Source organism: Monodon monoceros, unplaced genomic scaffold (assembly GCF_005190385.1).
Source record: "Monodon monoceros isolate NGI ecotype Baffin Bay Population unplaced genomic scaffold, NGI_Narwhal_1 Super_Scaffold_13, whole genome shotgun sequence".
In the NCBI taxonomy this organism is placed as follows: Eukaryota; Metazoa; Chordata; class Mammalia; order Artiodactyla; family Monodontidae; genus Monodon; species Monodon monoceros.
This window is the reverse complement of record NW_021703769.1, coordinates 15390488-15416188: the sequence shown is the minus strand read 5'-3', so window position 1 is coordinate 15416188 and position 25701 is coordinate 15390488. Positions and strand designations below refer to the sequence as shown.

The 25701-nt window shown below is 49.5% G+C and overlaps 1 protein-coding gene across 1 annotated transcript; it reads left to right on the top strand.

The window, feature by feature from the left end:
* Positions 1 to 1261: 1261 nt before the first annotated feature.
* On the top strand, positions 1262 to 13895 carry CCN5 (cellular communication network factor 5). The gene is made up of 4 exons (XM_029221274.1): positions 1262 to 1550; positions 5563 to 5779; positions 10856 to 11110; positions 12930 to 13895. Exons 1-4 carry the CDS (start codon positions 1491 to 1493, stop codon positions 13148 to 13150), a joined length of 753 nt encoding a protein of 250 aa, XP_029077107.1. The 5' UTR covers positions 1262 to 1490; the 3' UTR covers positions 13151 to 13895.
* The last annotated feature ends 11806 nt before the right edge of the window (positions 13896 to 25701 follow it).

Sequence of the window (25701 nt, the reverse complement as noted above, 5' to 3'; positions counted from 1 at the left end):
TAAAGAACACTGTATCTCCTTCTCCCCAAGTCTGTGGACGCGCAACCCTCACCCTCAGTCACTTCCTCTAGCCATAAATGATCAAATCCCACATTTTCATCTTCAGCCTCCATCTGCATCAACTCCTTCTCCTGGAATTGCACCCAATACCAAATCACTCTTCTTCCTTGCCAAGTGCCCATTATGGACCTTTCTGCTGTCCAGCTCCATCGCTTTGAGATTTGGCGTACTGGGGGAGATGATGGGAGCCAAAGCCTTCTCCAGCCACCACGTGACATCACCTCTAGTATTATCTTTGCCAAATTCTACAGTCAAAGGTCATGTCTTTATACCTCCCCCATCCCAGTGGCTGGGATGTTGTAGATGCCCCTCAAATGCTGGTGGTGTGAATATCATGTGTCTTACTTCCCCATGTGTAGCACCGCGCCCCACCTCACTGTCAGCTCCAGACACACCAGGCATCTTTGTCTCCCAGAACAGGCACTGCTCTCACGCTCTCCCCCACCTCTAGGCATCTGTACATGCTGTTCCCTCTGTCTGGAATGTTCTGCCCTCTCTAACTCCTTTTCGCCTTGGTTCCTCCTCCAGAGATCTGTCCATTACCCTCGGTCTGAACAGGACCCCTCCTCGATATTCCCAGAAAGTCCACCTGCTCTCCCACTGTCCTTTCCCCCTCTGGGTTTGCCCCCTCTGCAGGGGCTGGAGACGCAACAGAGGGGGCCTCAGAGTTGGTTGAATTCAGCAAAATGGATCTGGTTCTTCCAGATCACCTAGCAGGGCCCAGCAAGAACGGGCACACACTAGGTCCAGTCTGCATGGGCTCATCCACCACGGGCCACCTTCCAGAGCCCAACAAGCAGGCCACGGGGAGGCCCCTTGTCGCCAAAAGCAAACAGGCCTCCAAGGGAAGTTTTGCTCTGGGTCACACCCACCTCTGGATGGCTGCCAATCTTCCTGCCAGAAACCGCAGGCCCGCCAAAGCCGCCTGGAGTCCAGGCCACGGGGCTTAGAAGCACTCGGGTCAGTTTTGCAAACGGGGTGTCTTCTGAGCACTTCCTGGATCAACAGCCCCCCGTCCCTGGGGTCAGGCAGGAGGGCTGGGGCTGGGTTGCAGCTAGAGAGGCCCCTCTTGGGCTGGGAGGAGCTAGAGAGGCCCCTGCCAGCCTGTCACAGGCTCCTGGCACTGGCACTGGCTCTGGCTTTCACATACACACACACACACACACACACACACACACACACACACACACTGGCAAGCACCCCCCAGGTGGCCTCCACAGTCTCACCTTCAGGTAAATGCGCTCATCAGTGGGAAGATGAGAATGGGAGAGAAACAAGGGCTACAAAGGCCAGCGTGTGTGTGTGTGTGTGTGTGTGTGTGTGTGTGCGCGCGCGTGCATGCCTGGGAGTGACCTCACAGCTGCTGGAACATAAAGACTTCCAGGTCCTGCCTCCCAGGCTCAAAGCTGGCTCCGTGGGGACACAGTGACATGAGAGGCACACCACAGACCCACCTCCTGGTCTTCTCCCTCCTCTGCCTCTTCTCCAAGGTAAGGGGGCCCCAGGCCCCAAAATGTACTGCTGGCTTCCTTGGTGTGGTGGGGAAGGTGTTAAATCACAGCCAGGGACCCCCTGGGAGAATTCCTGCAGGCCACCTGTGTGGGGCTCAGCTCAGCTTCCCTCCCTGATGCCCAGACAGCAGGCCCTGGCCAGCTCTGCTGTGTGACCCCAGGCAAGTCTCTTTCCCTCTCTGAGCCTCAGCTGCTTCCTCAGTTGAATGGGTATAATGTTCATGGGGCCTCTGTGAAGATCATTTATCATAGTTCAACTACAGTGCTTAGCACAGGACCTGGAATATGGCAAATGTTTAAGAGAGGACTTTTATGATTATTACCAATCCCCATAGCTCCTCTACAGACAGAAGTGGGTCTTCTCATTATAAATGGGGAGACTCAAGACATGGCCTGCCTTTGCCTGTGAGCCAGGATTTGAATGGATGTTGGTGCATAGCTGATTGGAATGTTCATACCACAGGGGCATTAATGCTGCTGGGCCCTCATGTAGTGAGTGGCCTGCTGACCCTAGCTGGAGGCGGATAAGGAGACAGCTCCATGGAATAATGACCTTCTCTCCTGGGATATTTTCAAAGGGCTTGTGGAACATCCACCTTGCCTACCATGACCAATAACCCCATAAGGAATTATTATCCCGTTTTCAGTCAAGCGAGTCTCCGAGAGGGTAGGCAACTTGCTCAAAACCACACAGCATCAGAGCAATAGAGGAGGTAGAACCCAGGATAGGCCTGGGTGTGAGGCAGGGGGGACTGCAGTCTGTGTCTCTCCACCCCCAACCTGGACCAAGGCCACGGTTGCTGAGCCTGCCATCACCTTAGCAAATGTCAGGCTCCTGGCGTCATGGGTATCGGCCCCCCACAAGCCACAACCTCACTGTATTTTCATGCTCCTTTGAGGATCACAGGCAGGAACTTTTCTCTATCCTGGGTCCAAGCAGTGGTTGGGGGAAGGCTCAGAAACCATCCTAATCCTGCTGTTTGCTCTCCCAAAGCGGGTGTGCAGGACATGATTCCAGGGAGGGTAGCGTGGGTAGCCGGAGCAGGGGACTTGGGGTTCTGGGCTTAGGATTAAAGGAAAGACCAAAATGAAGCTGTCCTAGACTCACCGTTTACCTCCCCCAGCCCTCCATTCTTCCCAGGCTCCAGGGAGCCAGGCAGCATCCCACACAGAACACAGGAACTTGGTCATCACACACATGAAAGCCGCAACAATCCGCAGAGAGAGAATTCCAAGTCTTGCAGGCAGGGCTCAGGCCTGCGGACAGGGGCAGGCGGTAGAGACCTGGAAACAAGCCAAGTCACGTTGACCTAGAGCTGGCGGTGACCTCATTAAATCCTTGTCACGACTCCAGGACAGGTGGTCTCCACCCCATTTTACTGAGGAAGAAACAGCTCCCTCCCCACGGAACAGTTCAGTGAAGTGTCCAAGGTCACACAGCAAGTCAGTGGTAGAACTTGGAGTTCACCTCTTGCCCAGATGATTCCCTGTCCAGGGCTCTTGCCTCCTGGGGACCACAGCAAGGGTCTGGGGAAACCAAGTGTGTGATGGGGCAACTTGAACGTCGGGATGGGGTGGTTAGAAAGGGCACGGAGATAGAGGAATACCAGAGAGGACCTATCTCTTCTTGGCTATGCTGAAACACCCTCCCTGATATCTCTCTTGAACAGATGGGTAAATTGAGGCAGAGGCTAAGTGGCATCAGAGCCACTAGGGGACAAGAGGTAGGTGTGGCAATTAAGAGACTGGGCCTTGGATTCACATGAACCTGGATTCTGATCCTGGCTCTACCGCTTACTGGTGATACCACTACACTGCTTTAAGCTTCAGTTTCCTCGTCTTTAAAATGGGCATGATGCTTAACTTCCCTGGCAGTCCAGTGGTCAGGACTCCATGCTTCCACTGCAGGGGGCCCAGGTTCGATCCGTGGTCAGGGGACTAAGATGCTGCATGCCTCACAGTGCAGCCAAAAAAAAAGAATTAAAATGGGCATAATGCTGGTACCTCACACTGGAGGGTTAAATTAGTACATTAAAGTGCTCAGCACTCGGCGTGCCCATGGTAAATGTCAGCCATAATCATCGGGGTTATCAGTGGCCCCTCCTGGGCACGTCAGGACCTGCAGATCTGGCCCCTGTCAAACTCTCCCCGTAGAGAGAGCCCAAAGTGAGACCCCAGGTGCAAAGCAGAAGGCTTATCTCCTGGCATCCCCGCTTTCAGGAGGGAGGGACCCAAGAGTCAGTTCTGGTCAAAGGCCCCCCACTTCCCACCAACCAAGAGAGTTCAACCTCTGGTTTGGAAGGGATGCCCAAAGTCCAGCTGATTTTTTCTCAGCTCAATTCCACGTGAATCACCTCTGAATTTATTAAGATGCAGATTTAGATTAATAAAGAAGGGCCCTAGATGCTGCATTTCTAACAAGCTTCCAGGTGATGGGGCTGCTGCTGGTCCAGACCACACTCTGAGAGGTGAGGCTAGACCATCTTCTCTAGAATCTGGTATCACCTAGTCTCCTGCTTGAAATGCCTGTGGAAGTGGAAACTCGCTCTTCGTGAGGTTCCAGGCACAGAGCTGTACACTTGCATCTATTATTACCAGTGCCATCTTAGATGGGGGCCCTGTGAGTGCCCCCTGGTCTGCGACCCCCACCGGAGGCTGGTCTGCCAATTTGGGGCAGCCCCTAGTGGCCAGCATGGGAACTGCAGAGGTTTGCAGGATAGGGAGTCCTAGGGGTGGGAAAGGTGAGGATTAGGGCAAAGGGGTCATTGCCTGCTTTGGGGCCACACAGGACATAGGAGGTCATTCATTTCATCTTCCTAAACTGCAAGTCTTCCATCTTCTGCATAAAACCCTCCAGTCCTCCAAGGATCCATAGATGGGGCCACTGGTAACATCTTGAATTATGCATGGTCCTTGGTCCCTACCTTCCAATGGACATATGGGGACCCCAGGGCATCTGGTTTCTGGTTTGGTTGTTTCACTGTCCTGAGTGAGGAGGGGCAGTCAGGACACCTGGACTGATACCTTGAGCCTGCCCCTGGGGGTGGGTTCCTAAGGCTTTTTCCCTATTACAGGAAATGTCTATCCCAAATCTGGGTTCCTGGATCCTCAATGAGGAAGCAGGCTCCCAGCCCTGCAGCTAACCCACTGGGACTTTGTCCCTTCCTCTATCTGGAGCTCAGTTCCCCCATCTTTACATGGCAGGGGGAGGGATTTAGACTGGAGCAGAGGTGCCAGTAACCTAGCTGGGCATCAGAAGCCCCTGTTAAGAACAGATTTGAGGGCTCAGCCTCTGGAAGTTCTGATTTGGTAAGTCCCAGAGGAGGCCTCGGGATCGGTATTTTACCAGGTTCCCTGGATGATTGGATGCTCATCCAGAAACATATTCTAGATTGTTCCAAAGATCAAAAAACATCCATGATACTGTTTGATTTATTCAGCCCTCAAGATAAATACCCACTGTCCACCTGCTAAAAAGTGAACAGCACCCTGTCATTTTAATCCTTCCTTTTGTTGCTTTTACCCTCCTGTAAGCTCCTAGAAGGCAGACCCTAAGCCCTTTATCGTAATTCACAATGAAGATCATTATAGCCAGATGCATGGAGTGTCTACTGCACGCCAGGCCATGCGCTAAAGGTTTAATATGCATCATTTCATGTACTCCTCAAAACAATTCTCCGAGTTAAACATTATTGCCCCCTTTTTACAGATGAGGAAATTGAAGCTCAGAGAGCATAAGTAACTTCCCCAAGATTGCTCAGCTAATAAGGGGCAGAGTTAGTTCCGGAACTCTAGTCCAGAGCCCTTGCTCATGACCACAGTGCCATGCTGTCTCTTAGGGAGTGCCGTGGGGCTGCCGGGGTCCAAGGCCAGGTCTATGTGACTCCAGGGCCAAGGTGTGAACCCTACACTGGCAGAGAAGGAGTCAGTTGTGAGGGGCTCACTAGCCACCTTGAACGACCATGGCTGAGCGAGGTCTCTGTCTCTGCAGGTGTGTGCCCAGCTGTGCCCAACACCGTGTACCTGTCCCTGGCCCCCACCCCGATGCCCACAGGGGGTGCCCCTGGTGTTGGACGGTTGCAGCTGCTGCCGGGTGTGTGCACGGCGGCTGGGAGAGCCCTGCGACCATCTCCACGTCTGCGACCCCAGCCAGGGGCTGGTCTGCCAGCTCGGGGCGGGCCCTGGCGGCCGGGGGTCCGTGTGCCTCTGTAAGCAGGTTTGCGGGACTGATGGAGGGGGTGTTTGGGGGGGAAGTCAAGGCCTTGAGGTCCTGAGTCCAAGAGAAGCCCTTCTCTCTCCCAGCCAAACCTGGTGACACAGGGTTCCCTAAGCTCACTCCCCTCTTCTTTTCTTTTGTCTTTGCTCAGATCATGGCCACCACCCAAACAACCTACCCTCCTTCTTCCTGTCTGTCCAGATCATAGCCGACTTTCAAAGCCAAGCTCAAACACAGCCCTCCCAGATTTCTCAAACCAGAAGTCATCATCCCTTCCCAGGACCCTCACAACACTCTTGGGAAAAATGAAAGGGCAACTCCCTATTTAGGGCATAACCTGTGTCAGGCACTGTGCTAAGCATTTACCTCCTAAATCACATAATCCTCACAATAATCCTATGAGGTAAGTACTTTCAGACCCATTTTATAGATGAGGAAACTGAGGCTCAGCGATACTAATGGACATGCTTAATGTTACACAGCTGGGGACTGAGTCAAGCAGGCTCTAAAGCAACATTCCGTTCTGTCCTCTTGTGGGATTGGGAGCCCTTGGACAGTCTGAATCCCGAGTTTGCTATTTGCTGGCGACCTTGGGCATGTCACATCTTCCACTACCCTAGGCCTTGTGCCTTCTGGGGATTTAAATCAGGGGTTCTCAACTTTGCTCTAGGACTGGATAATTCTCTGTGTGGGGCTGCTCTTCTGTGCAGGACTTCTGGCAGCATCCCTGGTCTCTACCCACGAGATGCCGGGGAGCAAAGTCATCCCCAGTTGAGAACCACTGGTTTAGAGAACTATAAAGAGGTGAAGACTGTTCTGTTCCCTTTTTTTCTTTTTAAATAATAAGACTTGTAGAGCAATTTACCACTCTCATCTACATAGCTGTAACACTTAAAAAAGAAAAAAGAATGAGAGATAGAGAAAGAGAGGAAGAAAAGCCCATGAATCATTGACAATAAGTCTATCTACAGGAAAAGGCTTGTTAAAAAACAAAAATTATAGACATAAAGTTATCAACAGTAAATCCCTGTAAAATACTTTTTTTGATAAGGGGAGTATACTAATGAGAAAGGGGTGATGTGTTTTATAAACTTCCAGATGACTGCTAATAAAAATGTATCTAAAGAAAAAATTAGACAAGTAACACTTAGCTTACAAGGCTGTTATCTAGCTAAGCCATGACACATGTAAAGCACTTGGCAGAATTTATTTATTGAGCACCTGCCTAGCATTTACCATGTGCCAGGCACTAAGAGTTTCACAAATATCACCTCATTTAATCTCTCAACAACCATATGAGGTAGATCCTACTGTCATCCCCATTTTGTAAATGGAAAAAAAGAGGCACAGAGAGGCTAAGTAACTTGCCCAAGGTCACACAGCTCAGAAGTCGCTGAGCTGGGATTTGAATTCAGGGAGCTGGCTCCACAACCTTTGTTTCTATCACTCTACTGCCTGATGCTCAGTATACGCTTAGTACATAGTGGCTGTTACTGTCACTAACTTTATTAAGGAGCTTTTCGTATTCCACCTTGATTCAAATTTCAAATACCTGGAGGCCAAGAATTTACCTGGTCCTTGCTCCTTCCTGCCACTTCCAGCCCTGGTCAGGCGACACAGTGGTGCTCATGAATGTTTAAAGACTGGAACCAAATTTGGAGGCTGGGAGCTAGTGAAGCCACGGATGAGCCAGGGCCAGCTAAGACCTCACAGAGGCTGAGTCTAGGTCTTGGCTCTGGAGGGAACATGCTTCCCCAAATCTCTCCTCTCACAAACTAGTTGGACACCTCTTCACTGAGGACCAACTCCGAGCTGTGTGTATGTCCGGCACGAGCTCCCGATCTCCCTGGCATTAAACGCGCAGCTTCCCCAGCTCAGCCAAGTGCGTCTCCATCCCTCCCGTGGCTCGGCCTCAAACTTTGGAGTCATTCTTGACTTCTCCCTTTTTTTTCACATCCCACTCACTACCCACCAGCAAATTCTTTACAATATTTCAAGAATTCAACATTTCTCAGTCCCTCAACTGCTACCACCGGGTCTGAGCCCCCTCATTACTCATCTGGATCTTGCAGAAGCCCCGTAACTGTCTCCCTGCTTCTGTCCTTGGCCCCTAGTCTGTTCTCAACACAGCAGCCTGAGGGCTCCTTTAAATACATAAATCAGGTCACAGATCACTTCCCTCCTCTGCGTAAAAGCCTCCAATAGCTTCTCATCTTCTCAGAGTAAGAACCAAAGCCCCCTCAGTGGGCGACAAGACCCTGCAGGATCCTGCTCCTGTTTTCTCTACGACCACATCTAACTCCCTCTCTCCCTCCTGCTCTCTGCTCCAGCCACAATGGCCTCCCCGCTGCTCCTTAAATACTGAGATGAGGCACGCTCCCACCTCAGGGCCTTTGCACTGGCTTTTCCTGCTACCAGCACTTTTTCCCCCAGATATCTGCATGGCGAGTTCCCTCACCTCCTTCACATCTTTACCCCAATATTGCCTTTTCAGTGAGGCCTTTTCTGATCACCACATTTAAAAACTACAACCCTGCCCTACTCATTAACCCTGCCCTCCTTTATTTTTCTAGCACTAATCACCATCTGACATCACAAACACCACCTTGTTTCTTGTGTTTATTTCCACTGGAGCGAAAGGTCCAGTGAGGGCAGGATTTGGGCTGGTCTCAGTCACTGCTGTATCACAAGATACCTAGAACAATGTGTGGCACGTAGTAGGCACTCAATAAATAACTGTTGAATGTATGAAAAATAACAACAGTTCTGGTGGGGCTAGCAGTAACAGGCACTGTTTATGGAGCATGTACTGCGAACAAATCCTTTATATACGTGATTTCATTTTAACCTTAATAATGAGGGAGGTCCTATTATTATCCCTATTTTGCAGATGAGGGAACTGGGGCTCAGAGAGGTTAAGTCACCTGCCTAAGGTCACACAGTGTGCAAGTGGTTGCAGGTAAAACAAAAAACAAAAAACAAAAAGACCCTGTTGTTCCTTCTCCTGCAAGGGACTCTCAGAGGGAAAGAAGGATGCAGAAATTACCAGATGACAAGCTTGTGCCCTGAAGTTATTTGGGGGAAGTTTCTGGACAAGGGGGCCATTGGAGAGGGCCCAGAAGAAGAAGTAGGGTTTTGGCAGCAGTATGTGTGTATGGGTGGGGGGATCCCAAATCCAGTACATTTGAAGGTGCCTCATGGTGTCGGGGACCACGCACATGGATTCACACAGATCCCGGGGTGGGGAGTGGCTGCCTAGGGATCATTACCTACCTCCCAATTAGCTCTGAGCTGAAGGACCCAGGAGAGATGCCAGGAAATCTTACTAAAATTATCGCTCCCTCCAGCTGACTTTCCTAAATAATCCCTCTGTTTACCAGGTCATCCCAGCGACCAGGAGGCCCCAGGGCTGCAGCCCCAGGAGTCTGGCTGGGAGACCCAGGCTAGGGGTTATGGATTAAGGTGCAGCTACCCCTCTGGTTTCTTGGAAACCAGTGGCCACATGGTCCAGGCCAAAAGGTCAGGGATTTGGAACCAAAGGGCTGTGGCCTGGAAGGAGTAAGGAGATGGGGGTGACACTGGCCCTGTCCTGCCCAGAAGAATAGCATCACCTATTCCCATTTAGTGAGCATCTACTAGGTCCCGGGCTTGGGGCAAAATGCTTTAAGTGCACTAGCTCATTTGATCCTCCAGTGGCTTTGTGAGCAGGGTACTGAGGCTCAAAGAGGTGAAGTAACTTGTCCCAGGTCCCACAGCTAGCAAGCAGGGAACTGGGATTTGAACCCAGGTCTGTGTGCTTCCAAAATTCCTGCATGTGTATGGATCTATTCGAGGTTTTTCTCAGAAGACCTGGGAAAACCAGCTTCCCATGAGTCCTTTCCCCCACACCCAGGTGAAGTGCCACCCACATCTCCAGGAAACCCTCCTAATTGTCCCTTTCTCTGCACTTCCTGAGCGGCTCACATACACCTCTCCAGGGCTCTTACTTTATTCTGTCTCGGAGATGGCGACATTCATACCTGTCCCGCACACTGGCCCTTGAATCCCTCTTAGTAAGGACTGGGTCTTAGTCCTGTCTAGGAACACAGTGGTTGGCACACAGGAGGGGCACGATATATATCTCTGAAATGATAAGGAGTCAGAACTATTTTATCATTGTCTCTCACGTGCTGAGTCTTGTGCCAGGCATTCATTCGAAGGGCATTTCCTGCGGTTCTGTGATGCCAGAACGAACCCTCTTGGCCCCAGCCCTTAAGGGGTTCATGTCCAATGGAGGAAGAGGCCATAATACACATATCTGAGGGCTTCGTCCAAAGAGTGTTTCTTAAATACCTACTCTGTGCCTAGCCGTGTGCTAGGTGCTGCGTACACTTTATCTCATCTCACTGGAAGTACGAATTACTGTCCTCATCATTGCTATTAAGGTGACTCAGAGAAGTTAAGTCACTTACGCAAAGTCACACAGCCAGCAAGTCGAGCCCTGACCTGACAGTGATGACTATAATACAGCAGATGGACAAGGAAAGTTTGTGGCATGAAATTTCAGTGTGTATACAATAGTGGTAATATTTTATATATTTAAAAAACATATTATTATTAATATATAATAATTATTCTAATAATAACAACAGAGCAGCAAGGATCTATTGAAGGTCTCCTTCATGTTGTATTCATTCCAAATATCATTTCATTTAGTCTATGCCACACCCTGTGAAGTAAGTACCATTATAACCCATTTTGCAGATGGGGAAACTAAAAGAAGTAACATCACTTGGGCAAGGTCCATAGCTAATAAAAGAGCTGAAACCAGGCCAGTCTTCCCACAAAGCCTGTTCCAGGATGCAGCACGCTGTCTTCCTGCAGGCGACAGGGCAGTATGGCAATGGGGCGGGGGTGCATATCTCGGGGCTGGAGCCCCCTGCGGCGCTCAGATTCTGTAAGGGCACTGCATCCCCAGCGGGATCCAGACCAGCTCTGCAGAGAGGACCCTGTGGAGGATGTGGCCAGTGCAGCCCTCCCAGGGAAAAGTTGGGAGGTCACCGATGGAGATCCGGTTTCTCCTCTGCAGGGGGAGAAGATGAGGGCAGCTGTGAGGTGAACGGCCGCCTCTACCGGGATGGGGAGACCTTCCAGCCCCACTGCAGGATCCGCTGCCGCTGTGAGGACGGCGGCTTCACCTGTGTGCCCCTGTGCAGCGAGGACGTGCGGCTGCCCAGCTGGGACTGTCCCTACCCCAAGAAGGTGGAGGTCCCAGGAAAATGCTGCCCTGAGTGGGTGTGCGACCAGGGAAGGGGGCTGGGGGTCCAGCCCCTCCCAGCCCATGGTGAGTACAGGGCTGGTCCAGGGCCACCTGGAGGTGTGGTGGGGGGGAGGGCGGGGAGGGCTGGCGGGGGGAATGGGCGGGGCCTCTTAGGTGCCAGGACACCTGGACACATCAAAGCTAAGGTTATACTGACAAAATCTGGGAGGGGACAGTGGCTACGGGGACATGTAGGAAAGTGGAGTGGAGGGTCACAAGACCTCTTTAAAACTGACAAAACAGGAGGCGGTGGTGCAAATATATAAGTTTAAATCCTACACAATTAAAAATAAAACTTGGTGGCAGAGGGGGGAGGGGAAAGGAGGGTTAGAACACTTGAAACAAATTCTCACATTTCATAACAGAGGTATAACATAGACCTATATTATTATAATATATATGTTATTATACTCATAATATATTGATACATATTAATAACATTTATATAATACAATTTAAATATTATATAATATTAGTACTACATTATTATTGGGGTTTATCAAAAGAGGAACTCAAAACCGAGTGAAGCAAGGTGGTTGCCTCTGGGATGTGGGCCTAGGGGTAGGCAGGAAAGACAGTGACCTCATGCTATAAACTCTTCAGTTATAGGATTACGTTATTGCTATGTTACTGGGTTTTTAAAAATTATTATTATATGAATTTAATTTTTGAAGGCAACCGAAAAGAGGGCATTGTTTCCATAGAAGATGGCGCCACACGAGAGGCGATAGAGCATGGTGGGTGAAGCATGGAGTCTGCCTGTGTTCTAAGCCCAGTTCCGCTACTTCCTAGCTGTGTGAGAAGTTACTTAACTTCTCTGTGTCTCAGTTCCTCCAACTGTAAAATGAGAATGAGAGCATCCACCTCATAGAGCTGCTGTGAGGCCTAGATGAGTAAATACAAGCTAAGCAGTTATGACGTGCCTGGCACACAGCACTCAGTGTATGCTGTTATTATCCCTACAATGGAATATGATACATCTGTTTAAATACATAGGAGAATGCCAGGGAGTTAGCCTTATGTATAAAAAGCAGGATATGACACCGTATATGCAAGTTGATCTCCGCTGTGTGTATGCATGTGTGTGCGTCTATAGCTATACGAACACATATACGTCGTACAATGCTGCACACGTGTATATAACAGAGAGTTTTTCAACCCGGGCACTAGTGACATCTGGGCCAGGTAATTTTTGGTTGTGAGGGGATGTCTCGTGCGGTGTAGGATGTGTAGCAGCATCTCTGCTGGATTCCAGTAGTCCCCACTCTTACTTGTAACAAAAATGTCTCCAAAGGTTGCCAAATATCTTCCAGGGGGCAAAACTGTCCCCATTTAAGAGCCACTGGTTATAAAGGACTAGAAGGAGGGATACTAAAATATTAACAGCACAGAATAAGACTGGAGGAGAAGGAAAAGCTAGACCATGGGAGCCCACCACCTTGATCCAGACACGGCCTCACCATCACCAGCATCCTTACCTCCAGGTCATGGTACCACCACACACACGGGCCCCAACCTCCTTCCTGTAAGATGCTACTTATCACAGAACTTGTGGAGGATACAGCAGTGAGAAAGTCACCATTTACTGGGAGGCATCATGGCCAATGCCATCATAGTTGCCTAATAAGCAATAATTATGAAGTGCTTGCAAATACCAGGCACTGTGTTAAGTGCTTCACCTCCGCTATTTCATCCAATCCTTCCCATCAACTATTAGGAAATTTACATAGGAAGAAACTGAGGCCCAGAGAGGTTAAGCAACGTGACCAAGATTGCATCGCAAGCCAGTGGGTAGATTTGTCTGCCTAACCTTGCCGTGCTGACCCCTCTTTCTCTCCCCCAGGACCCCAGTTTTCTGGTCTTGTCGCTCCCCCAGCCCCTGCCGCCTCCTGCCCAGAATGGAGCACGGCCTGGGGCCCCTGCTCAACCACCTGTGGGCTGGGCGTGGCCAGCCGGGTGTCCAACCAGAATCGCTTCTGCCGCCTGGAGACCCAGCGCCGCCTATGCCTACTCGGGCCCTGTCCACCCACCAGGGGCCACAGCCCATGGAACAGGGCCTTTTAGAGCCAGACTGAGAATGGAGACTCGGTGTCACCCGCCCACCCAGCAAGCAACCTGGGCTGCAGGCAACAGTCCAGCTTGGGTCCACCATCCGGGCCCTGGAGGACGAGAGTGTTGCCAAGCCAGCTGGTCCACCTGGACCCTGAGATGCAGCGGGATGCATGCCCTAGTCCCCCTTTCTCTAACTCACAGCCTGGGAGAATGGCCAGGTTTCTTCTGGTCCATTCACAGCCTTTATCAATGATGCGCACGGGCTAGCTTTCCAGAGATGGGGCCACCACCTCTCCCTTAATCATTAGACTGAGGCAGGTGCTGGGCTGGATGGGCTATTTTTCTGGGGTTATGCTAAAGAGGGCACAGATATTCTGAACCTCCTGCTTCCTCTCCTGGAGCGATGTAAGAATATCCCTGAATATGTGCCTATGTGTCAAGCCTGTGCTGTCTAAGAAAGCCCTCCCCCCCGACCATGGGCAGAATTCAGGGACTGAAATCTTTGTAAAAATCACAAGGTGAAATCACTCTGTCTTGAAGAAAGTCAGAAAACAGGCCTTAACTTGACCCATTAAACCCAACTTGTATTAGTAAGAATTAACCTGTTTTGAGACTCTGCAATGCACCAGGCCAAGCCAGACATTTCATACGGGTCAGAGCTTGGAAACATTTTTGACTAGAGAGAAGCAGGGGATGATGAAGAGTACCTTCCAGAGACTGGGGAACACGGCCTGAAATAAACCAACCCATGTGTGAAGTTCCGTTTGACGTCTCATGTTTTATTGTTTAAAGACAAAAAAATCCCTACATACAAATTTTATATCCTCTTTGGCGGTCTACCTGTGTTTGTTTAAAAATAAAAACTATGTTTTCATCAGGATCCAACCAGGAAATTAGAAAACACTCTTGGTATTTACCAGGATTTCTTCTTATTTAAACTAATTCGATTGAGGGATGAGGCACACCCAGTTAAATGCACAGGTCTTTTATTTTTATCTTTGGTCGCGTTGGATCTTCGTTGCTGTGTGCGGGCTTTCTCTAGTTGCGGCGAGCGGGGGCTACTCTTTGTCACGGTGCGCGAGCTTCTCATTGCGGTGGCTTCTCTTGTTGCGGAGCAAGGGCTCTAGGCGTGCAGGCTTCAGTAGTTGTGGCACGCGGGCTCAGTAGTTGTGGTTCACGGGCTCTAGAGTGCAGGCTCAGTAGTTGTGGCACATGGGCTTAGTCGCTCCGCAGCAAGTGGGATCTTCCAGGACCAGGGATCGAAGCCATGTCCCCTGCATTGGCAGGCAGATTCTTAACCACTGCGCCATCAGGGCACAGGTCTTACTGGTTTCATGAGTCTTTACAAACGCACACACCAACACCTCAGTCAAGGTGTAAAACATTTCCATCATCAAAGGAAGTTTTCTCGGGCTGGATCATCCTCTCCGCCCTCAAAGATGATGTAGCTTATTCTTGAACTTCACGTAAATAGAGTCATACGGTAAGTATTCTTTACTGAATGACTTCTTTCCCTCAGTACCGGACCTCGGGGTGGAGAGGCAGAGGGAGGGCAGAGCCCAGAAGCTGGGACCAGAAGGTGAAAGATGGAATCACAGCAGGGCTGTCTGCTGGGAGCAGGGGCCACCACGGAGATGCAGCCGTGTGCCTGACAAAAGGCAGATGGAGATGGGGAGACAGATCCTGGCTTCTGCTCTCTCCCACCCCCCAGTTCCCAGAAGTGCCTCCCATTGGTCAAACCTACTGGGAAGACCTGGGAGGCCAGGAATGCAGTGCTCTAAGGTACAAAACAGAGCCAGGAAGGTCGATTCTCAGCACACAGGTGGTAAATGACCTGCTCTTCAGTACGGTGGCCTCCAGTACTTCGGTCAGGTACCACCTCCTCCGGGTACCCCAATTTGAGAATCACAGGCAGCACTGGAGCCATTTAATCTTCACAAAATAGAACTAACTCTAGTTCACAGATGAGGAAGCCTAGATCTGGAAATGTGATCTGTCCAAAAGCTGGTTTGCAGTTGGGGTGGGATTTTAGTCCAAGCCAGGTTTATCTGACTCTCCAGGCTGGGTCTGTGGTCTCTCGCAGGCTGAGTTTTGGTGGGTTTGGTTCTGCAAGTGTAAACTCTGAACACGCTGCCCGGAACAATTCTGAAATCATCCTGAGAGCCAGGATGAGAGCAATGAACTTGCACTGAACTGTTCCTACGTGGGGGGCTCTCTCTGCAAAGAGCTCTACCCACATAATCACATGTTGCCCTTGAAACATCCCTAAAACAAAGTGCTGCTGATGTTCCCATTTTAGAGGTGGGTAAACTAAGACTCAGAGTGATTAATGAGTTGTCCTAGGGTTGTGCTGCTGGGCTCTGGGCCAGGTTTGCTGTAAGGCCCATGACCTCACTCCTGAGAAGCTGTGAGCAGAGCCATGAAGAGTGGCCCCAGACAGCCTGCCCGGTCCTGGCTGGTTTCCTGCTGAGATCTCAGGCAGCGTACTTAACTTCTTTGTGCCTCGGTTTCCTTTCCTCTAAAATGGGGATAATGGAAGTACTCAACACAGAGGGCCGTTGAAAGTATTATGTGGTTTAAATAAACATTTTAGCTATCATTACCTTGACTTGACCTCCTAGTGCTTTCGCTTTTTCATCTGTAAAATGGGCATAAATAGTAATGTCCACCCTGTAGGGTCGTTGTGTTGAGTGAGTACCCACCACGTAGGGGTATTGTGAATGTTAGGTGAGTGATTCCTCTACGTCCACTTGAAAATAAGCTATCATTATCATCCTGTCTTGATAATTCTTTGCAAGTCAGAGACTAATGTGAAGGCAAAGGCTGGGAATCTTCTTGTTTGTGAAGAGGGGATGGTGTTGGGGACAAAGGTCACCAGGTGAAACTCAGGCTACCCCCACTGAAGCCCGGGCCAGAGGGACCCAGCCCAGCCATGCCCCGTTATATTTGTTAGTTGCATCCATGATATTCAAGTAACAATAATGTATTCTTTCTTGTCACTGTATAATATTCCATTGTGTAAACAGAGCACATTTTATTTACCTATTCTACTTTCAATGGGCATTTGGGTAGTTTCCAGTTTGAGGTTATTATGAATAAGGCATGGTGAATATTCTACTGTATGTCTTCTGCTAGATATTGGTAAACATTTCTGTTGGATATGTATCTAGGAGTGGGATTGCTGAGTCAAGGCCTGTGCTCTTTCTCTTGGGTCAGATTATCTCTGAGTATGATGGAGGTCTCTACACATAATAGGTGCTCAATAAAGACTTATTGCAAAACTAATAAAAATGAGAGCTAACATTCATTGAGTGTTAACAATATACTAGGCTCTGTTCCAAGCATCTTCTATGTAACGACTCACTTGACCCTCACAATAACCCTTTGAAGTAAGTATAATTATGCCCATTTCACAGATGGAGAAACTGATGTACAGAGAAATTAAGGAAACAGCCCAAGTGTACACAGTTCAAAGCTGGCAAAACCAGGATTCAAACCCAGAGGGTCCCGCTCCAGGGCCCCTGCTCTTGGCCACCAGGCTATACCGAATGCAGTCACTGCCATGTTCAGAGGTAAGGCCCACGGGAGTAGAAAAGAAGGAACAGAAGCAGATGGGATGGGACTTCCCTGGTGGTGCAGTGGGTAAGACTCCATGCTCCCAATGCAGGGAGCCTGGGTTCATCCCTGGTCAGGGAATTAGATCCCACAGGCATGCCACAACTAAGAGTTCACATGCCACAACTAAGAAGCCAGTGAGCCACAACTAAGGAGCCCGCCTGCCACAGCTAAGACCTGGCACAACCAAATAAATAAATTAATTATTTAATTAAATATTAAAAACAAAAGCAGCAGATGGGAAGAGTCAGCAGGGCCTGACCACGCCTGTGAGATCTCGTTGGAAGGATGGATATGATCGGCAGGGGAAAAAAGAGGCCAAACACATCCCGGGGCTTTCTGCTGGGGGATGGGGAGGGTGGGGGGGCCATCGTCAGCAACCAGGAAGAGCAGAGGTGAGCCCCCATTGGTGGCAGATAGGAGGGGCGTGTCCTAGACATTCTGAGTTCAAGGAGACAGTAGTGATCCAGGGCAGTGTGGCCAGAGGCAGTTGGAGATCATAGACGGCACAGGTCTGGACATAGAGAGAAGGGTTCAGGCCGAGAATGTGGGTCACCTCGACAGAGGAGAGGAGTGGATAATCACATTGGTCCAGTTGGTTTAGTTATGGAAATAGCACGCACGTGTGTGTTTGTGTATAACCTCTTACCACCCTCCCCAGCTCCACTGCGCCCCCCTGGCTGGGGCCACCGTCATCTCTGCCCGGATACCTGTGGGAACTTTCTCCTGCTCATCACAGGGGGTGCCAGAGGGATTCTGTTAAAAACCACATCGGACCATGCCGCTCCTTTTCACTCCGAGGAAAGCTAAAGGCCTTTACGTGACCTACAAGCCCCCCACTCTTGCCCCTGTCACCTCTCTGCCCTTGTCCTCAATTACCCTCTCCCTGCTCTGACCTCACTGGCCCCCTTGCTGTTCCTCAAACATACCAGACTTGCTCCCACCTCAGGACCTTTGCACGGGCTGTTCCCTCTGCCTGACATCATCTTCCCCCACGTGGCAAATCCCCTTGATCTCTTTCAAGTCTGACTCACAAGTCACCATTTCACTGAGAACCCACCCGAGCTCTTCCAATACCCTTGATGGACTTAGCACGTTTCAACGTAACTTACTTACTTATAACATTTACTATTTGTTGCCAAACTCCACGAGCAGTGGGAATTAATTTCCCTGCTTTGTTCACTGATGGATTCCCAGGACCTAGAACAGTGCCCAGGACGGACCAAGCCCAATCATTATTGAATGAAAGAATCTTGCTTTTCATTAAAAAATGTTTACGTATTCATTCAGCTGCGCTGGGTCTCAGTTGCGGGATCTTCGTTGCTGACTGGGGGATTTTTGTGGCTCGCAGCACCTAGTTCCCTGACTAGGGACCGAGACCAGGCCCCCTGCATTGGGAGCGCGGAGTCTTAACCCCTGGACCACCAGGGAAGTCCCTGTCTTGCCTTTAAAAAAGCGATTCAGGGGGCTTCCCTGGTGGCACAGTGGTTAAGACTTTTCCCTCCCACTGCAGGGCGCACTGATTTGATCCCTGGTCGGGGAACTAAGATCCGCCACGCTGTGGCCAAAAAAAAAAAAAAGGGGAGGGGGGATTTAATGGGGCTTAGAAAAGTCAATATGTAGTTGACAAATGGGAGTGGCTGCCCAGTTCACAGTGATTTCCCAGTGTCCGTGTCTGCGTGGGTCAGAGCTCACCCTGACCCTCACGCCCGATCCTCAACCTTGGTAATTCTCAAAGTGGGGGCCCCAGACTGGAAGCAACATCATCGCCTGGGAACTGGTTAGAATTGCAAATATCTTGTGTCCCATCCCAAACCCACAAAAACTCTGGAAGTGGGGTCGGGAAATCTGTGTTTTAACAAGCCCTCCACTTCATTAAAATCTGTGTAGGTTTAATAGCGTGACTTCATATGAGAATACGAAGAAAACGGTGATGTGCTGCTGCCCCCTTGTGGCATTTTGGTGAATAAGCCGCCAAGAGACCACCAGCAGGGAGGAGCCTGGGAGCCTGGGACCCATTCCCTTCCTGTTTCAGGAGTGAGGAAAGGGAGTCTCTGGGCAGGGAAGGGACTCATCTAAGGCCTCAGGATGAGGCAGTGATAGACCTGGCCTAGGATTCTTTCCTATTTGAGTCGAATGCAGCAGCTTTCTTAAAACATTTAGACAGATGCCTGTAAGAGCCCCTGCTGGTCCCTGAGCCAGGACACCAGTGTCTGTCCCCCGGTCCCTCTGCCCACAGTTCAGCTCTGGACAGGTCGACCACACGATACAGCCACATGGATCTTTCTTGAGCACAGCTACGGTTATGTCACTCTGCTTAAACCCCTCCTGGGCTCAGAGGTGCCCTCCGGGTGGGGTCCACGCCACGCTGCTATGTCTTCCAGCCTCTTCTGTGCTCCAGCTACACGGGATGGATTGGGCTCCCCACTCTGGCCCAGGCCTCTCCCCAAGCTGTCCCCTCTGCCTGGGCCACTCCTTTCCCCTTCACGGATGCCCTGATTATTCTTCATGAGTTGCAGTCTCTACATCTAACCGAGGCCAACCCTTCCCTGGGCCCTGGCTCCCACCCCCTCTCACCTGTCCAGGTGCTGACTCCTGCCACTTTCCCCATGTTATCCCCACAGCTTCCATTTCTCCCTCTCTTCCAGATTATCCCCATCAATATACATACACGTTGGTCCTTTGTCCAGCGCTGCAAAGGATACAGCCCACCAGCCCATGGCCATCCTGGCTACTGCAGTAACAAAAGGTGGGGCACCCTCTTCAAGGGGCAACTCGAGCAGCCTCACGGGGGAGGGGGTGCCTGGGAAAGGGAAGCCTCGTATGGCCACCACATTTCACGTGCTATCAAAAAGTCCACCTGCCTCTCCAGGGCTAAAATGTGGTCTAGGGTCTGACGCACATTCTTAGCAACAGGGTCATGGTTTAGCCAATTCTCAAGAACTTCATCTTTTTCCTCTTCCACTGCAATTAATTACAACACTAGGGCGAGCCCCAGGGCAGGAGCCTAGGCCTTTTGGACATCTCAAGGTTAGTCAACAAGCCTACTTGTAAGTGGCCCCTCCACACTGGTCTGGTTCTTACCCATGTTCCATTTGCTACCCCCTGGCCCTTCACCACTGGCTTTCGTGGAAATGTTTCCAATCTCATCTCTGGGCTGAGTCTCTTCACCTGCTCCTGTCGGATGGGCAGTACTTAACATGGGCTTCTTCTGTAGCTTCCTCCCAGCCCTGAAGCCAGCAGGCGGTCAACACGGGGGCTGACTTTGACTTTACTCTCCTTCTCACCTCAAGGGCTGGACCTCTGTGTCCCAATGACCCTCCTGCATCTCTTCATCTATGAGCCATCCCACTCATGTCCCATTCCCCTCCCTTCCTCTCTCGATTCCTTTTCTGTGCCCACTCTCACCCCCTTAAAGCCCAAGGTTTTAGAACCTGGTAGCATCCACACTGCCTCACCGCTTACGACAGACGGACAGTCCAGGGTCCCGATGCGGCCCCCGTACAAAGTGAAGTCCCCCTGGGTCCTTTCACCAACTCAGCCAGATTTCTCAGGTGTCTGAATTTAATCTCCAAAAGAAATCTAAACTTATTTCCAAATTTTGTGGCAACCGTCATATTTGTAATGTTTCCTTAACCATTGTGGCGTACGTACATAAGGGTGTCCATCAGATTGCTATTTAAACCCTTATGGGGGACTTCCCTGATGGCGCAGTGGTTAAGAATCTGCCTGCCAGTGCAGGGGACACGGGTTTGATCCCTGGTCTGGGAAGATCTCACATGCTGCAGAGCAACTAAGCCCGTGCACCACAACTACTGAGCCTGCACTCTAGAGCCCGCGAGCCACAACTACTGAAGCCCACGTGCCACAATGACTGAAGCCCACACGCCTGGAGCCCATGTGCCTAGAGCCCGTGCTCCATAACAAGAGAAGTCACCACAACGAGAAGCCCATGCACTGCAACGAAGAGTAGCCTCCGCTCGCCGCAACTAGAGAAAGCCCGCGCGCAGCAACGAAGACTCAAGGCAGCCAAAACTAAAATAAATAAATAAACCCTTATGTATGTCTTGGCAAACCAGATTCCAGCAGTCAGTAGGCCCCAAATCCAGTGGCACACCAAAGGGTCAGGGTTGATGGTGGGAGTGGTGTTCTGGGGAAGGCAAGTTTTAATACAGACAATGTTTAGAATTGCTGGCCCGTGGTGATAATAAAAAGCAGATTGAATTTAGCCCATTTATTATTGTTTCAAAAGTTTTTAAACACAGTGTACCCCTTTTTCACCTGCCTCTGGGGGCAGACCACTCTGGCCACCAGCACCCCCCAGCACACCACTGCTCACTGTCTAAAGCACAAAGTCTGTTTCTCGGTTATGTAACATTCCTAACAGGTGCTTCTGGTAGGTGGGCTCCTCCACAAACGATTAAGGGACTCAGGCTCCTTCGCTCTTATGCCTTCACCTCACCCCCACCTCATCCACATCCAGGATGACATGAGGCAAGAGGCTCAGCCATTCCATGCAAAACCCCAGCACTGTTTCTGGAACAACTGGGAAAGAGGTACCATCTTTTGACCCAAGTGGGCAAACTATTAGAAGGTAAGTCTTCAATTGCTGGAGGCTATATTTGCCACCATGAGAAGTACTGAAAAATTTAGTCACACGGAACCAAGAAATTAAGAGAAACAGATGGCAGGCAACTAGGTTCAAGCTGCTAGATCCAGCTGCGCCTGAAGCTGTCCTTCCCTAAACTTTTCAGTTATGTGAACCAATAAACTCCCTTTATTACTGAAACTAGTTTGAATTGGGTTCCTGTCACTTGAACTAAGAGTCTTGACAAATATAATTGTATACGGTAGTGTAATTACCTGTCTATTCTTGGCTGTTCTGTTGGGCTTTGTTCCCTAGAAGCCAGGTAGATTTCTGATTCATCCCTGTGTCCCTGAAACCCACCACAGGACCTGGTACATGGTAGGTATTTAACACGCGCCTGCTGAATGGTGACTGAGGCCGGGGTTCTAGCCCTGATTGTGCCTCTAGTCTGTGACCTTGAGCATCTAATTCTCCCCTGTGAGCTGTTTCTGACTCTGCACAGTGGAAATGATCATCTTTGCCCTGCCTTGCTGGAGGGCGGCAGTGAGGATGAGATAAGCCCAGCTTACAAAAGTGCTTAGCAAACTCTAGCGCTCTGCACACGCAAGAGCCACAGTTATATTTGCAAAAATGTACATTCTGTCCTAATTTCATCAGCCCCCTGTAGACTGTGGGTTCTTGGGACACAAAGCAGACAGCACGTTGGAGCAGAAGTAAGATCTGAGAGGAGCAGCTTTAGCTGCCCCCAGTGCCACCTCCATGCAACAGTAGACTGGTTGCACCTGCAGATGAGATAAGCAAGATGGTGCCTGGTGCCCAGCACTTGCCGCCCCACCATCCCCCTAGAAATCGCCGAGACAAGGGGTCCCAGCGCCTCCTCGAGTCTGAGCCATTGCAAACGACATGATAACAGAGCAGCAGCTGGCTGGTTGTTCTCCTGGGCACCCAGAGAGAGACCACATCTCCCAGCCACAGTGACCGAGGTCTGGCCATGGGCTTGACTCCAGACCCAGACCATAAACCCCCCTCACCATCCTCCACACTCGTTCTCTGCCCTCGTCTGCTGATCACATGCAGAGGACACAATGGAGGACTTCAAGGCTCTAGAACATTGTCCTTCACCTTTCTTTACAAACCTAGGACTCCTTGGGCAACTGGTAAAGTCTATGATCTTCTCAGACAAGTCATATTAAACACATAAAATCAAATACATGGGATTACAAAGGACACAAATTATTGAAATACGGTAACCAAAACAAAAAAAGTATGTGAGATTGTTACATGTGCTTTTTTAGGAATATATTGAACAACGAGATTCAATTACCATAATTTCAATGTGGCGAGAGTATAAACAGTATTTCAAGATATCCACAATAATTACTTTGCGATATGAAAATACTTGTGATTTCTTTTGGTGACAAATAGGTACTGCTACTACTACTTTGTTTTCTCCATTCATAATTGAAGTGCTAGATGTTAGCTAAAGGTCAGTGGAAAGATGCAATTATTTTCCCTTTCAAGTTCAGGAATTCCTGAATTTCATCCCCAGATCCTTGGATATTGTCTCTGGGAAAAGAATCTCTGCTTTAGGACAGGACAGAGTCACAAAAGAAAAGGAACTTCATGCTTGGATGACCACATACAGGAAAGGCCCCTCCAACATGTATTCGAACCAGAGGAAAAGACCGTATTTTACCAGGAATATTGAGATTCTGAAGCCAGGTTTGATTTCTTGTTCCAGCTGGGTGACCCTGAACGAGGCGTCTAACCCCTCTGAACCTCCATACTCAAAAGAAAAAGTAGACCATGGTCCCAGTCTTACAGGGGAGTCATGAGAATTAAAGGGGATAACAGCTCTGGATGCTTGCAAACTCTATGGGAATTTATATCTGAGGTCTTCAAACTCCAGCCAGTGAACTGGTACTAAAAATAAGGACAACACAGTGAAATCTCATCAAGTGAAATGGATTCCACCTGTAAGACTGTCTTTTACTCTGAACTTATGACCTTCCTCATTTGAGGGGTTGTGAAATTCATTCTTTTATAAAATGAGGAGGATTATAAATATAGTACTTGCTCATTTTTCCGCATTGTTTCTACTTTGCAAATGGAGTTGGCAATGTGATTTGGATTCACAAATATTTTACGCAATTGGGTGGCTTTATGAAGACCAAAAAGTATGAGAATCACTGCTTTATGCCACCACAAAAATAGTCATTCTTATTATCCCTCAAAACTAATAAAACTTAGAAAGGATTCGATTTCTGACCTGGCACAAGTTTGAATAATAATAGTTAACATGTATTGAGGGTTTCAATGTGTCCCAAACTGATCTAAATACGTCACACGTGTAACTGGCTTATTGAATAATCTGAATTTGGGGAGGGACACACATAAATGGATCTAGTTTTTCTTCACCCATTGCCTTTGAACACATCCAGTCAAATCTCTCCTTGCCCCATGCCTTTCAGTCTGGATTGAACATCTAATTATATACTATTTAACACCTCCTCTAAATCAAGCTTGACCCTTCACCTCAATAATGCATTGTTATTTAATTTAATAAACTATTAAATAGTCTAACTACGGGCACCTTACAGTGCTATGAGGATATGAGGTACGTACTATTATTAATGGCATCTTACAGATACTAAGGCCCAGAGGGATGAGGTTAACTTGCTCAAGGTCACACAGCTAGTAAGTTAGAGACACAGAATTCAAACCCAGGCTGTCTGGCTCCGGAAACTTGCCCGTAGTCTCTGCATTACAGTCCTCTGTAGCACGGAGAGAGTGTGAGCGTCTCTCTAAAAACCTTTTCCATCCTCCCCATTTGAGTTCTAGCTTCTCCTGTTTATGAGGCCTGGAAGAAGCAGTGGAGGAAAGGGGGAAAAAAACGTAGCTGGTGTTGCTTTGAGTCCCCTCAGGGAGGTGGATTCCTTCTGCGTGGAAAGTGTTTAAAGGCTAGTGTTCCTGGACCACATGACTAGCTTATTCAGGGTCTCCTGACTGTTGGGGGATATCTGGACCCCTTGACCTCTCTTAGACCCTGTCCCCAGAAGTGCACTTCACAGCCTCTTTCTGCCAGGGTCCTCTTTCCTGGGAAGCACAAGGATCATCCCTTTGGGGCAGGGCCCGACACCCATTCAGCTCATGGGAAGCTCACCCATTCTTGTTCAGCCAAGTGATGGGTGTACAGGATGCCCCCCTTCCTGCCATCTCTCTAATCACTTTTTCTCTGCTCAAACACACACTGAGGGCGGATCTGCAAGCCTGCCTCACGAGCGGTCGGGGAATCAGCTACCTCTCACCACTTCTGGCAAGAACCCAAAATCTCTACAAGTGGGACATCTCAGGATGGGGGTGGGTGTGGGATCCTTTCTTCTCCCAGGAGAGCAGAAAAGGTATATAATTTCTCCCTATTCTAGAAAATTATTCTCAAATTCTAGTCTTCTGCTCGCGGAGGCTGAAGGGGTGGGGATGGAGTGGGAGAAAAGCCGGTATGACGCCCCTAAAACAGTCCTGCTGGTGTGTGTCTCATGGCTTTCTGAAATATGGGGGTATTCAGCACCTTGCATCCCTGTGTTGAGGCTTAACTGTTAACTGGAAATACAAGACAATAGGAAAGTCCCACTTAAGAGTCTGTTACATGCATATCATCTAATTTAATTTTCACAACTGCCCTATAAGGTAAGCTTATTAATCAGGGTTCACTAGTAGCTGCTATAACAAGCAAACCCCAAAATTCAGTGGCTTAACACAACAGAGGTTTATTTCTTACTCACATAATATTCCAAGGCAGGTGTTCCTGGTTGGAGGGCAGCTTTCCTTCACGTGATGAGCCGGGTGACTTACATGTTACAGCTTCACCAGCTCCTGGGCCTCCGGGCCTTCTACCTCTAAATTGCAGGCAGGAATGGAGAAGCTCACCTGCTTCCTAAAGACGCCCACCTGGAAGTGACATCACCCCCCACTCACACTGCATTGGTGGGGTCTAGCCCCATGGTCATACTTGGAAGCAAAGGAGGCTGGGAAATGTAGTCTCTGGCTGGGCAAGTGTCTTCCGGAGCCGAATCCACCCTACAGTCTGACAGAGTTAGTCCTTGCTCCCTTCTGCTCTCTCCAATAGAATGCTGTTATGGGCTGAAAGCTTGCGTCTCCCCCAAAATGTATACGTTGAAATCCTAACCCCCAATGTGATGGTGTTAGGAGGTGGAGCTTTGGGGAGGTAACTAGGTCATGAGGGTAGAGTCCTCATGGATGGGATAGTGCCCTCACAGGAAGAGATATGAGAGCTTGCTTCTTCTCTCCACCATGTGAGAATACACTGAGAAGATGGCAGTCTGTAAACCAGGAAAAAGGC